The following is a 14,954-nucleotide window of genomic DNA, read 5'->3' on the forward strand; positions in this document are numbered from 1 at the left end:
GGCGAAATCGACTGTCAATTCGGCAGAACTCAGCCGCTGCAACAACAACAACAACGTGGTATGTCGCCTACGCGTTCTAGACTCTCTTTGAAAGTTTGTACAAATCTAAAATACTTGTTCGTGACAAACAATTATCATCGAAGATATTTTCCAACATTTTGAACGTTTCGACACAAGAAATTTGATTCCGCTCACAAAATTTAATGGAACTTCTTTTTTGAATAATTTCACTCATCGTAAAAATCGGCGAATGCACTTTATGTACCACAGGAAGACAAGCGTATACTAGACACTAATGATTATTTCGATGTGACATTCGGCACAGAAATCACTGACAGTCATACCAATCTACAAAAAACCTATTTCAATGATTGGGTTTTCGCGTCAAATTTTAATTAAAAAGTATTTTTGCCACACTAGTATGAAGAGAAGCATAGATACATTGCTATAGTTCAAAAATTAGCTATTTTTTAGTTTTCAATGATTGAAAAATTGTTGCATTATCTTTTCTAAAATTCCTTTCAAATTGTGTCTTTATTCTAATAGTACATCGTTGAGAAACATGGCAAAACTCTTTTACCACAATATTTGGGTATGTATAGAATAACGGTTGAAAGCGGTCAACATTATTTTGTCGTTATGAGGAATATATTTAGTTCCCATTTAACCATACACAAGTGAGTTCAAATTACTATCAACTTCACATTATTGTTAGCATATTTTTTTTAATTAATTTACGCTTTAAGGAAATTTGACTTAAAAGGCAGTACCGTTGATCGTGAGGCATCTGAAAAGGAGTTAGAAAAGTATTTACCTACATACAAAGATAATGACTTTATAAAGCAAAAAGTCAAGATTGAAATCGGAGAAGCAAAAACAAAATTGTTGGACACTTTATCAAGTGATGTTGATGTAAGTAAAAAGTTAATTTTTCAATAATTTAATGAATTTTAAATTTTTTTTATCGGTTTGTTTTATTACAAAAGCTCCTTACAAAGTTGCACATAATGGACTACTCGCTCTTAGTCGGCATACATGACTGTGTTCGTGCTGAAGAGGAAGCATTGCAAGGGGAAAACTCTCAAGGGACTGCACGAAGCGAAAACAGCGAAAGCGAGGAATGTGATAGTGGAGAAAGGTAAATTCACTGAACAATATACATATATTATTCAAACATATAAATACGTAAATTATAGATGGACTTACAATACACCACCTGACTCACCGCGCGGCGCACAATATAAGGAAGTTGTCTATGAAGTGGATATCTACGCTATTCCAAGCGTTGAAGGTAAAATTAATTTTTTGTAACTATTTTATTTATGAGCATGTTAGCCTGATAATATTTTAAAGGAAATCTTGCTATATTATATTCTCACAAACCATTTTTATACTAATACTTATGTTATAGCCCTGACAGACGAGCAAAATTAATGCGCCTTAAGCAACGCTAATGCGCATTGCAATTTTATGGTGACAGACGGCAGATTTGTGCATTTAGACAGCTGATAGTAAAATTTGTTTATTTATTAAAAAAAAGTGAAATAAAAATGAATAAGATAAATTATTAATAGAAATTTTGGTATATTTGGAAAATCAATATAAATTTTACGAAAAAATTCGTTTATTATTAACTACGTTAAGAGATAATAGAGTGAAATTAAAAGTAATAATTGATTGTAATGCCAAAAAAGTGTGCGAAAAAGTTAAGAATAATGGAAAAATGTATAGCAAACTGTGCGTTGTTTATTTTCTGCCATCTAAATATATTAAAATTTGTTTTTGGAAATATACTAGCACTGATAAATGCACGAAATTCTTGTACATTAAAAACTTGCATATTAGCGCTGTGTCAGGGCTATTATACAAGCAGCGTTCCAAAGTAAACAGGACTTTTTGAATCTAGCGCCCTGGTGGCGCCATCTATATGTCGACTGCTATCTTTATCCATTGTCCAGTGAGAATTTCATGACATTTCATCGATTGGAAGTGAAGTTATTGCGTTTAAGTGTCAGTATGTTTGTGTTATCGGTGCGAAAATGAGCTTCGAACAAAGAGCCAACATTAAATTTTGTTTTAAAATTGAAAAAACTTTTACCGAAACGTTTCAATTGATGAAACATGTTTATGGCGGTGATTGCCTATCCCGTAGCAGAGTGCATGAGTGGTTTCAACGTTTTCAAACTGGTCGTGAGGACATAAATGACGATCAACATGTGGGCCAATCAAAATCCGTGATCACCAGAAATTCCATCGAAACTGTGCCTGAATTCATCAAAAACAGCCGAAATCATTATTGAAATTCATGGAAATGGAACTGAAGATGGATTTATCGCATTTTGACCTAACATTTGGGCTTACGAAAGATGTGTGCACGGTTCGTTCCGCACAAATTGACTGAGGACGAAAAATTGCTCTCATCGATGGACGCTTGTGACCGATTATTTGACAAAAAATCACATTTCAACCATTAACCACTTCCCGTATTCAGCTGATATGGCACCGTGCGACTTCTTCCCTTTTGGAAAAGAGTATTTGCCCATGAAAGGAAAGCGTTATGCAGACGTATAGGCCATTCAACAGGCTTGCACCGGCATAGTGGCGGCCATACCGGCCAACGAGCTAAAAAAACCTCGTTCGACATGCTTTTGGACCGTGCAAAAAGCTGTATTGAAGCAGAAGGAGACTATTTTGAATAAAAGAAATTGATTTTGCCCAGAAACCCATTTATTCTGTTTTTTTTCAAGTCCTGTTAACTTTGGAACGCACCTTGTATTTGAAATTGATAGGTTATGAAAATATTATCAAATATTGGTTCGGTTCATTGCAAATTTTGTAAATACCAACAGCTTCTATAATCAAATAAATTTCAATGAACACAATATTCTTTTTTGTAATTACAGAAAGAAGAGAAATTTATTTTATTGCCATTATAGATGTGCTAACACAATATGGTGTAAAAAAACAGGTAAGGACAAAGATAGAATGTAGAATATGTTGTATGTATTGCATATTTTGATTCGCTTCAAGTAAAAGTTAATTATGATGAATTATCAATCATCTGTTTAATGTGTTGGCCGAAACACAGTTGAATTTATCTAATTTTAAAAGTATAAAATTTTAAACTGTAATTTATGTTTTAATGTTATATAAAGAACGTTAAATGGCAACGGAAAATATTAGGTGCGACCGAGCTACGTAATAATTACAGCAGTCAGCAGTACAGCAACAGTGTTGATTGATTGATTGATTAATACGAGGTATGCACCGCGACCTTTGGTCTATTGTGCCCTCTCCTAACCTACATGGACTCACCTAGCCCCAGCGCATCGATGAAGTTCAATAGACTTCTGGGCGCTAGTGAGGCTATGCGATCCCTATCGGGAAGCATTGATCCTTGGGCCTTAGTCCTGCGTCTACAGACTGCTGTGCAGTCAATCAGCAGGTGCTCCGGGGTTTTAGGCTCCAAGTCGCAGAACCGGCAGTGATTGCAAGAGGATAGGCCCATCTTGTACAGGCGCCTATTCAGCTTGCAGTGGCCGGTATACCATGCGACCAGTAGCCTGAATTTGTTCCTGGGGAGGTTTATTATAACCTTGAACCTGCTTAGATTGTATCCTCCCATTAGCAACTTGGCATGTCTCATACCACGCGTTTGCCGCCAATGCTCCTCTCTGCCCACTCCTTCTTCCCTGCGAAGTAGCTCCTTTATGGTATGTGGACCTATCCCAATAAAGGGTTCCGGTCCCACCATCTTGGTGGAGGCTGCGGAGCGGGCTAGCTCATCCGCCAGTTCATTAACGACTATACCTCTGTGCCCAGGCACCCAGATTAGGTCTACCTGGTTTCGTACTGCAAGGCTGTTCAGCCTCACCCTGCACTCCTGCACTAATAGCGATTTGATTTCGTAAGAAGAGATCGCTTTTAGCGCCGCTTGGCTATCGCTGAGAATGGCTATTCTCTCATTGCGATAGTTGCGATGGAGGTTTATTTCTATACACCGACTTATGGCAAAACTTCTGCCTGGAAAATGCTTGGGAACTCTCCCATGGGTATGGAGAGCTTAGTGCGTGGTCCCGCGATCCCCGCACCGATTCCCTCCGACATTTTCGATCCATCGGTGTACCACCTTAGCGTACTATTCCTCAGCATCAGTTCGAGGTTGGAATCATTCCACTCGTCTTTGTTGCCGAGGGTGACCTTAAACTTCTTCTTGAAGTTAACTGTTTTGGTAGTGCTGTCCCTCGGGAGGAGGGCTGATGGTACATCGCCACTTATCTTTTCCATCCTCTGGGACGAGATTACCCTACCTTTGCCCCACCCCTCTGCCGTTATTTGCAGAATTGTGTGCTTGGCCACCTGACCGATAACCAAATGAAGCGGAGTAAGCTCCATCAGAACCTCCAGTGCTGCCGTTGGACAGGTACGCATTGCGTCATGCAGACACAGGCTAGCCGTTGCAGCTTCGATAGCTTGGTCTTAACCGAAGTCTGCGAAGCTATTGAGGCCCAGGCCACCGCCCCGTATGTGATTATTGGTCGCACTATCATGGTGTACAACCACCTGAGGATCCTTGGCTTACAGCCCCAGGACTTGCCCGCCAGCCGGTTGCACACCATTAAAGCTTTTGTTGCCTTGACCAGGGTCAGGTTTACATGCTGATTCCACCGCAACGTAGAGTCTAGCATTAACCCTAGGTATTTGACACTTCCGGTCATTCCTATCTCTCTGCCCCCAAGTGTAAGGTTCCTGAGACCGGGTAAGGACCTGCGTCTCGTAAACGGGACTGCGGTCCTCTTGGAGGGATTGATGTTTAATTCAACCTCTTTACACCACATCTTCGCCAGGTTTAGACCTCCTTGTATTAGGTCACAGAGAGTATCTTCGTATTTGCTTCTTGCTATAATTACAATGTCGTCCGCATACCCTTGGCAGCGGATCCCATTGTTCGTTAGCAGTACTAACAGGTCGTCTACAACTAGACTCCATAGCAGGGGTGATAACACACCTCCCTGTGGGCAGCCTCTTGTTGTGCCAAGACGAATCCTCTTGTCACCTACTGTGGTCTCAGCAACTCTGGTACGCAATACAGATTCAATCCATCTGCGCACCGTCGCTGCCACTTTCCTTTTCTCCAGTGCCTTGGCTACACTTTTATGAGACGTGTTGTCAAAGGCACCTTCGATGTCTAAGAACGCGCAAAGCATCACCTCTCCATGCTCCAGTGAACTCTCTATTTCAGAGGTTATCTGGTACAGAGCAGTGTTAGTGGATCTAGCCGCTCTGTAGGCGTGCTGAGCCGCATGCAGGGGTGCTCTCTTCAGCACTGTTGACCTTATTTCATGGTCCACGATCTTCTCCATGGTTTTTAGTAGGAAAGACGTTAGACTGATTGGCCTGAAAGATTTCGCCAATGAGTAGTCTTTCCTACCCACCTTGGGTATGAAGATCACCTTCGATGTCCTCCATACTTCAGGGATGAACGCCAATGCGAGGCTTTCCCTCAGCAGCCGAATCAGGTGAGGCAGTAAATGCTGCTCCTCCTGCTGTAACAGCGCTGGAAAAATACCATCCACTTGAATCTCTCAAACGAGGCCATTGCCCACCGGATCGAGTCCGCCGTAAAAAGCCGTTTGGCGGTACTCCAATCCTCGCGGGATGGCCTGTGTTCGATCATAGGTAGACACTGGTCTTCCCGAACCGTCTCCGGGAAGTGCGCCCGCAGAAGCTCCGTCGCTCTGTCCTCTGCGCTGGTCGTGAATGTCCCATCTCCTCTTTTGATTGCTAATACTGCGTCGTTGGTGCCTCTGAGCCAGAGCTTTATGCAGCCGAGCCGCCTCTGGCGTTGAGGTAACGTTCTCGCAGAATCTCCTGAAGCTAGCCTGCTTTGCAGACCTGATCTCCTTATTGTATAAGGTGAGATAGCTCCTATATTCCTCCCAGACCCCCGTACGCTTCGCTTTGTTGAATAGTCTGCGTACTTTTTTCCGGAGGTCTGATAGTTTCCTGGACCACCAGGGACTGTTTCGCCTGTCTGTGGTCATTTGTAGGGGGCAGCTGCCATGATAAGCGTTAATGACAGACTCGTTTAGCTTAGATAGCCTACTCTCCAAGCCTGGGCCTGACACGCTGTTATCGGTCTGCTCCCCCCTGCCCAATTCCTCACCTAGTATAATCCTGAAGGCATCTCAGTCCGCCTTCTGAGGGTTGCGCCTAGGGGGGAGTTTCCTGACCTCTGCCCTTAGCGTGAACCTTAAAATCCTGTGGTCTGACAACGAGGGCTCCGTAGAGACTCTCCATTGCGAGACCAATCCATTTGCAGGCTCATTGCTCAAGGTGAGGTCCAGCACCTCCCTCCTGTTAATAGTTACAAAAGTGGGTCACACCCTACATTTTCGATCGCTAAATTACTGCCTAAAACATATTCTAATAGGGACTCACCTCTCACGTTGCAGTCGGTGCTGCCCCATTCTGTGTGGTGAGCGTTAGCATCGCAGCCGATGATGAGGGAGTATGCTCAGGCGAGGACGAGGTCTTTGCCCTCAGTATCCCTGGCCTGTACCGTTACCAAGTCCTGTGTCAGAAACTCTGAAATGCAAAAGAAATCAATATTGCTTCTGACAGCTATACACGTCCTAGGCCTCTCGCTCGAGAGGTCCCAGATTACCTTATTTGCCTCCGTCTTGAGGCCCTTTATCTCTCCCTTATAGACCCAAGGCTCCTGGATCAGCAGTGCGCCCAGTTTCTCCGCAGTGAACCTGCTTGTAATGACAGCTGAGGCTGCCGCCGCATGATGCAGGTTCACTTGGGCAACTTCCATGACGTCGGCCATCATAGAATGGGTTCGAGGAGGGAGAGATCCTCTACCCCGCCGTCAACCGCACTGCTGCCCATTGGGTCTCCTAGTCCGTCTAGGAGCTCCTGCGTTGAGGGTAGCTCCGTGCTCCGGTCATCTGCGGGGACGTCAGTGGTCGTTGCTGGCCCTGCCTGTCCGGACTTGCTCCCGCAGGGCTGCTCCGACAACTCGTCCACCTCCATCTTGTTCAGTGTTGTAAATTAGTAGTGACGGCAGAACATATTGTTGTTGCAAGGGTTTCCAAAAATTCACGGAGAACGTGATACTTTGACAAATTTGCAATACTGCTGTCGTAATTGCCATCTCGAATGGCCCCGTTTCAGTTGCCGCATTTTAAATGGAAAAAAATATTTAGGTAATTTTCTATTTTGGTCCTCTTGTTTAGACGGAATAAATTTATAAAAAAAAAAAATTAAAAATCAAATAATGGGATTTAGAATAGCATCCGCCAACTTCGAAGCTACCATAAAATGGGTATGCACGGATAGAGCAAGTCCTCTTGAAAAAAACTCTGGTCGGTCCAGCACCGGGTTTTATTCAGAGAAAGGTAATTCTAAAAGATTTTCCGTTACCCACCACACGATTATGAATGGCATGATCTTTCTGTTCTTATTTATTTTTATTCGCTACGAGACCTTAACCAGACATTATCCATATTTATTTATTTCTAAAAAGATGCAACAAAAATTTTTAAGTATTTTGATTTAAAAAAGTGAAAAACAAAGCATATGTATGGGGTTTCGACTTGTCAGAATTCAGAAAAAATAATAATAACTTTCAAAGTAATGTCTGTTTGTGTTGATTTAGTTTCAATTGAAGCTCCCGGCGGTGCCCACCACTAATCCTTGGACATTCATCTAAAATCAATCAAACAAAACCTTTTTTTAGCCAGCAAAATGTTTAAAAAAATTTTTTCTCATATTTTCGGGAAAAAACCCAACAATTAACTGTTTAAAAAATCGAAATTAAAAATGAAAAATCTTTAGAACAAAAAATATTTTTTCAGTTTTCGAAAAGTTTGTTTTTCCAGATTTTCGTTAAATAAACCAACAGTTTATAAAAAATCGAAATTAGAAAACAAAAAATTCTTCGAGCACACATTAGATTTTCAGGTTTCAAAAAACAAGGTGTAAATATTTCGTTGAAAGCTATCGAGAGAAACGCTTTCGAGGTTTTACACGCACGAGTTCCAGAGAACTTTCTGCTAATTATCGAACAATTCGAAAAGTTTTTGCTGAACTTACTTAAAATTTTCAGAAAATATTTTTAATATTTTGTACTTGAAGATATAAAACAGACATTTTGAAATTACTGTACCCCAAACTTCTTAATTGGACTCCTTAGAATTTCTTTTCGTAAGGACCGATTTTGAAAGTGTTTAACTTCTTACAATTTGTAAAAAAAAATATATATACATTATCATAATGTGTAAAACACATTTTGTTTCAATGTATTGACATTGTTTATTTAATGATCAAAAGTTAATTTCGTTTATTAATTTATAATTCTATTTTTTAGGCCGCCAAAGCAGCTAAAACTGTGAAGTATGGAAGTAATGTAGATGGAATTTCTACCTGTGATCCCGAACAATATGCCAAACGATTTCTTGACTTCATGGACAAAGCGATCGAGTAATTAATTGCTTCCTTGTACGCGTATGTATGCTGGTGCCCATTTTTGAAAATTAACTGTGAACTGAAAAAATATAACCCTGAACATATGCATACGTCGTGCGAATTTAGACTATATATCTATGCTGTTATTAATGGTTATCGACAATTTAACTCTGATTAACTCTTTAGCAGATTTGTCACTTTGAAGCTGTTTCTATTCCTTAGAGTTTAATTTAATTAATGACGCGGGGGTAATGATGTAATGATAAGCATTGAACTTCTAAAAAGAATGCGACGCTATCATTGTTGTTTCGAAAGCCAGTAATAAATATCGCTTCTTACACCTTCATCGCAGTTCGGAGAAATTATTGCATTCCATTGGGTTCAGGTTTGCCCTGGGATGGCGGCTTAAAATAACCGACATCTGATTTAAATACAACCTTATTATATTTTCAGTTTCATTTCCATACCAATAATATTTTTTTCAAATCACATGCATTGAGTAACATCTTCTGTATTAATAATATTATATTTTTATTATCTTAAAATAACTTTAATGGAGCAACGTCTCTTTAAATTTATTTCATAAAAGAATCTAAATAAAGACACGAAATTAGTTTCATTATAGAAAATGCTAATTGATATATATTCGGGAAAATTGTATGTATGCATGTAGGTTAATATTTCGATTTTACGTGAACAAATGTTTTGCTGTTCAAAATTTCACACCAAAATTCATATCCGTATCGAGGAGAGGAGGATATGGGCGTTCAAATCTATCTGCACTAATTTAAGTGGCTTGCTAGATAATCAAACCGAGATAATTGTGGTGAAGAACACCCGGACACGCGGGAACTAAAAGTCTGTTTCATGGACACATTTTTAATATTGCTTTTGTGCATATGCATATGATAATTTACTTTCAACGGGAGATAACTTCGACTTTTTTATGTCAGAACAGGAATGTATGTACATACTTTAAATAAAAACGAAAAAAAAATACATCATTTATATTACAATATATTCGTAACTAAATTGCAAATGTATTTTTTTAACAAATTTTTGAAATGAACATATCTGGAGGAATTGGCTTGTAATTAAGATTTGTTTGTTAGTCATTAACCATTTATGAATTCGATAATACGTATCGAGATTTTAAATTAACAAAAAAAAAAAAATGACAATAAAAAATTGCATATAAAGAAACGGATCGCCATCAATTGGATTGCTATACATAGTTTTTGGCAAAGGAAATATACCTTTGATTGGATGATTATCATTCTTTATATAATACTTAAATGAAATGAAGCGACGTGTGGCCAGATCCCATAGTTTTATATATAGTATAATATCTTTTCTTACGTAAATGGAAAATCAAAGAAGAACCGCAAAATTTCATTTTAGAACCATGATTATAAATTTAAAAGAAGAATTAAGAAATTAAGGAAACTTCAGGATAGTTTCGACAGAAAATGGTTAGATGGTACCTTGCCTCAAATTGACATCCCCAATTTTCAGGAGAATACGCTCGGTGTCAACCTTTTAAGGAATTTTCTCAAAATGTTCCAGACACATGTCTAAGATTTACTTTAAATTTATTATCAAATTTCACACGATGCACCCTGTGCGTTGTTCCTCAATTATCTAGTATTCCTTATTTCTATTGTTTCGTTAAACTATTGTATTACTATCGCTGTAACGGCCTCTTCTACTTTGGATTGCCGTAATAAAGAGACGTGTCTTACTCCTGCGTTCGATTTAATCATTAACATAATTTTTAGTGCCTCCTGTGAGGACTAAGAACCTTTTTAATTTTGAGAGCCTTAATTGGCGGTTTCCGTAAATAAATTGGTTTGACGCTATCCTAAAAGATTCACGCGATATTTTTGGATAAAATCTTCGTTGTAATTGTAAAGCATACCAGCACTTTACATACGTAGTGAAACATGGCAGAAATCAATCTTCGCCAGTTTCATGCGTCGGCTATTTCTCGCACATTGGAACAGGTGCGCAAGGCGCGCACAGGTAAATTAGATGCACCCAAGGTTGAGCAACTGTTGAATTCGGCGAGATCTCATTACGAGCGCATGCTCATAAACCACGAGGCGCTCGTGAGTCTGGCGAAAGAGGAGGAGTTGGAAGTACATTCAGCATGGTGGAACGTCACCAAAGAAACTTACAATGATTTATGTTCCAGCCTGATGCGCTTGCGTCCGAGCAAGAATGACGAGACGTACGCTCCTACGGAGGGCAATATGAATTCGTCGGTCGAATTGAAATTGGAGCCGTTACATATTCCTTCATTTGATGGCGCGTTACACAATTGGTTGGCATTCAAGGACGCATTCGAGACCTTGGTGCACAACCGAGAATTGCCCACCGCGTACAAACTTGGTAAGCTGCGACAAGCTGTTCCCTGCTCAGCGGTGCCATTAGGTGGTGGTATTTATTCAGGAGGTAACGAGGAACTGTGGGCAGCTTTGAAGGAACGATATGATAACCCTAAACAGTTGGCTGAAATTCGTGTTACACGTTTCCTAACCCTTTCGTTGGCGTCAGCGCAATCATTGTTGCATATTGTAGATGTGGTTCTCTGCGTTCGTTAGCTGTTATGAATTTGCCAGTTCAAGAGTGGGATGCATTAACGGTGCATATTGTGGTATCAAAACTCCCTCTTACAACAAAGCGTAAATGGTGCATGCACTGCTCCCCAACGGAATTGTCAAGCTTATCGGAGCTACTCAAGTTCTTGGAGAAAAGGGCTCAAACTTTGTCAACGGAGCTTGTTGAAGTCGTCAATGGTACCGACACATCCAGTCGTCAACATCAGCGTGTATCAACGGCGCGCACCGTCAAATGCAACCATTCAATGGAAGAAGCAAAATGCCAATATTGTCAAAATCTTCATAAGGTCACGCGTTGTCCAACGTTATTTGACTTACCACAGGAGAAACGTTTCGATGCCCTCAAGAAAGCAGGCCTATGCTTTAATTGCTTGGGGTCAGGGCATATGTCTAAACAGTGTTCATCTGGAGGATGCCGTCAATGTGGCCGCAGACATAATACCATTTTTTGTCGAGAGCCACAAAGGTCTGCTCCTCCTCTCACCACAAGGAGAGTGGAAACTACTACAACTACTAAACCTCAGCTTGGTCTACCTTTAATGCCGGCTCAAGCTATGACGTCACGATTCGGTTATTGGATGCCATGTTCGGGGTGACCAGATCATACTTCTGGCAACAGCATGTGCATATGTTTCTGAGGACAATTCGGAGGAACGGTTGGCAAGGATTTTATTACATCGGTGCTTCCAACAGCACAAATCTTTGGAAATCAATATAAACATTTGGCTGGGCTGCAAATGGCAGACCCACATTTCGGTACTCCGGGAAGCATTGACCTTCTGCTAGGAGCTGACGTCTGGGGTCTCATTTTGAAGGGAGACACGATTAATGGTGGTCCTAATGAACCACATGCAAAACTTACGAGTTTGGGTTGGGCTATTTTTGCGCCCGCGTCAACATCTTCAATTAATAATTCAGGCTTGCGCTCATATAGCGCCAACATTTTGGAAGAGTCTGATGGCGGCGAGGTTATTGATGATGAATGTGAGCAAATGAATGTGAACATCGGAAAGGCGCTTGCGCATGGGCGCATGGTGCGCTTACTAATGCAAGCTAACGCACCACCCCTAGGCGGCTCTTATTGCTGCGCTTTAAGGTAATTCTATCGTTTGGAGCGTCGACTCTCCTCCGATACACCATTACGTGACAAATACATCGCTTTCATGAAGGAGTATATCGGGCTAGGGCACATGGAAGCTCTAGGTACCTATAATGATTCCAATCATGTATATTACATTCCGCATCATGCCGTGCTAGACAAATTTCGTGTCGTTTTTAATGCTTCAGCACCAACATCAAATGGTGTTTTTCTAAATGATATACAACGTGTGGGTCCAACCATTCAGAATTCGTTGAACGATATCCTTTTCCGATTCCGAAGATACGCAATTGCTCTGACCGCTGACGTGAAAAAGACGTTTCGCCAGGTAGTTTTAGTAGCACCGGAGGATCGAGATCTCCAACTTATCCTTTGGCGCGAATCCCCGAACGAGAACGTTAAGATATATCAGCTTATGACGGTGACGTTTGGCATGGCATGTAGCCAATACAACGCAGTGCGAGCATTACAACAGTGTGCTGTCGATAATTGTGGAGTAGTTGGTGACCTTCATCAAGCCGAGTCGGCGCGTTCTGCCGTTCTTTCTTCATTTTATGTGGACGATTTCCTTACGAGCTGTACTAACGTTGAAGACACAGTCACTTTAGCCAAGAATGTATCCCTGACTTTGTCGAATGGTTGTTTTAGACTTCGAGAGTGGAATTCGAATAGAGCCGCCGTTCTAGCGAAAATTGGAGAATCCTCTTCTCTACATGAATGCAATATCCACCTACCTATAGCTACAGTGCTAGGGCTGCGTTGGGACCCGGTGAGTGACGAATTTTTATTTATGGTATCACTGAAGCAGTATAATGAAATGCCGACAAAGCGGCGAGTTCTTAGTGATGTAGCCCAATTGTATGACCCCACTGGATTTTTGGCACCAGTCATTATACCGGGCAAGGTATTTATACAGACTCTTTGGTCTACGGGTATATCTTGGGATACTCCACTACCTAAAGATCTGTGTCATATTTGGTTTAAATTTCGCGATGACTTAAGTATTCTCGATAAGGTTCGTGTACCTCGATGGCTTAGTATGGATGCTACTAATCGTACTTCCCTCTATGGTTTTTGTGATGCCAGTCAGAAAGCCTATGCTGCTGTAGTTTACGCACGCACTATTGACAATGATGACAAAGCCAAGATTTCCTTGCTTACCGCACGCACCAAGGTTGCGCCGTTGAAAGGAGCCACAATCCCTCGACTGGAACTATTTATGTGGCGCTCTCTTATTAGCCAAGACAATTTGTAATATTCGCAAGGCGTTAAGTTTGGAGGATACCTCTGTTCCAGTATTGTCTTGAGTTGGTTACACAAACAGCCAGTGATGTTAAAGCCATATATTGCCAACAGGGTTCGGCAAATACAACAATTGACGTAATTAGATTTGTGGCATTATGTACGTTTAGCGCAGAATCCAGCGGATTGCGCCAGCCGTGGTGTGACTCCATAGGGGTTGCTGAGTCACCATTTGTGGTGGTCGGGCCCAGATTGGTTACATCAGAAAACAACCCCATTTGACCAGGCACCGGAGTTACAAGCTGACGAACGTATAACTATGCAGAGTGAAGAGAGGTCAAGAGTTTTAACCTTCGCATCCTTAATTAGATTGCAGCTTATCACCCGACGTATAGATGGAAAACATATTCCACTAACACAGCGTTTTAGTTCCATCAAACGACTTATCAGAACTACAGCTATAGTTTTGCGTTGGTTACCAAGGTATCGCCATTTTCGACAACATCTTGTTACAGCCCCAGAGATAGATAATGCGCTTGAATTGCTCATTCGTATTGATCAATCGTCTGCGTTTCCTTAAGACTTACGTTGTTTGCACGAAGCAACCAACTTATCATCTTCGAGCCCCCTACTAGGATTTAACCCCTACATAGATGATCATGGTGTCATCCGGGTAGGCGGCCGCCTTCATAGATCAGCATTGGTAGAAGAACATCGTCATCCAACTATACTTCCGAAGGCTAGCGATTTAGTTAGGCTGCTTGTTCACCAAACTCATATCGACACCCTTCATGGCGGTACACAGCTGATGCTGCAGACCCTACGCTACCGCTATTAGATTCTTCATGTAAGGCAAGTTGTCCGCAGTATGGTACATAAATGTGTGATTTGCAGAAGACATCGGGGAGTTACCATTACTCAACAGATGGCCTCACTACCACGACATCGGGTCAGCGTATCTCGGCCATTTTTGGTGTCAGGTGTAGATTACTGCGGTCCTTCTTCACTCCGCACTGGCACTAAAAGATCTCGCAGTACCGTGAAAACTTATCTGTCAGTTTTCGTATGTATGGCTACCAAAGCTGTCCACATCGAGTTGGTGGATGACTTGTCATCGAAGGCGTTTGTAAACGCTTTCACGCGTTTTGTTAGTCGACGCGGTTTGTGTCGTGACTTATATAGCGACAACGCTACAACTTTCGTCGGAGCCAATCGGATGATGAAGGAAGATCTAGCCGCTTTGCACAGTGAGCAGAATCAACAATATCTCGCCAACGTTGGGACGAGTTGGCACTTTATAACCCCAAGTCCCCCCATCAAGGTGGATTGTGGGAGGCTGCCGTGAAGTCCGCAAAACGACATTTGGTTCTTGTCATCGGTAATCAGGCGATGTGGCATTCGCAGTTACAAACACTAGCGACACGAATTGAAGCTTGTTTGAATTCGCGTCCGCTTATACCGCTGACTGATGACCCTGAAGACAAATATGCGCTAACACCTGGAGACTTCCTCATTGGCGC

At 41.5% G+C, this 14,954-nt stretch overlaps 1 protein-coding gene across 2 annotated transcripts in view; it reads left to right on the forward strand.

Moving 5' to 3' along the window:
* Nucleotides 1-8,604, forward strand: part of LOC126765693 (phosphatidylinositol 5-phosphate 4-kinase type-2 alpha) — a 42,804-nt gene extending 34,200 nt beyond the window's left edge. For both annotated transcript variants that reach the window (XM_050483422.1, XM_050483423.1), the window contains exons 6-11: nucleotides 547-677; nucleotides 747-912; nucleotides 987-1,138; nucleotides 1,197-1,291; nucleotides 2,904-2,968; nucleotides 8,375-8,604. In XM_050483422.1, coding sequence (XP_050339379.1) covers nucleotides 547-677; nucleotides 747-912; nucleotides 987-1,138; nucleotides 1,197-1,291; nucleotides 2,904-2,968; nucleotides 8,375-8,491 — 726 coding nt within the window. In that variant the 3' untranslated portion in view covers nucleotides 8,492-8,604. The remainder of the gene's footprint in view (nucleotides 1-546; nucleotides 678-746; nucleotides 913-986; nucleotides 1,139-1,196; nucleotides 1,292-2,903; nucleotides 2,969-8,374) is intronic.
* The last annotated feature ends 6,350 nt before the right edge of the window (nucleotides 8,605-14,954 follow it).

Source organism: Bactrocera neohumeralis, unplaced genomic scaffold (genome assembly GCF_024586455.1).
Source record: "Bactrocera neohumeralis isolate Rockhampton unplaced genomic scaffold, APGP_CSIRO_Bneo_wtdbg2-racon-allhic-juicebox.fasta_v2 cluster11, whole genome shotgun sequence".
In the NCBI taxonomy this organism is placed as follows: domain Eukaryota; kingdom Metazoa; phylum Arthropoda; class Insecta; order Diptera; family Tephritidae; genus Bactrocera; species Bactrocera neohumeralis.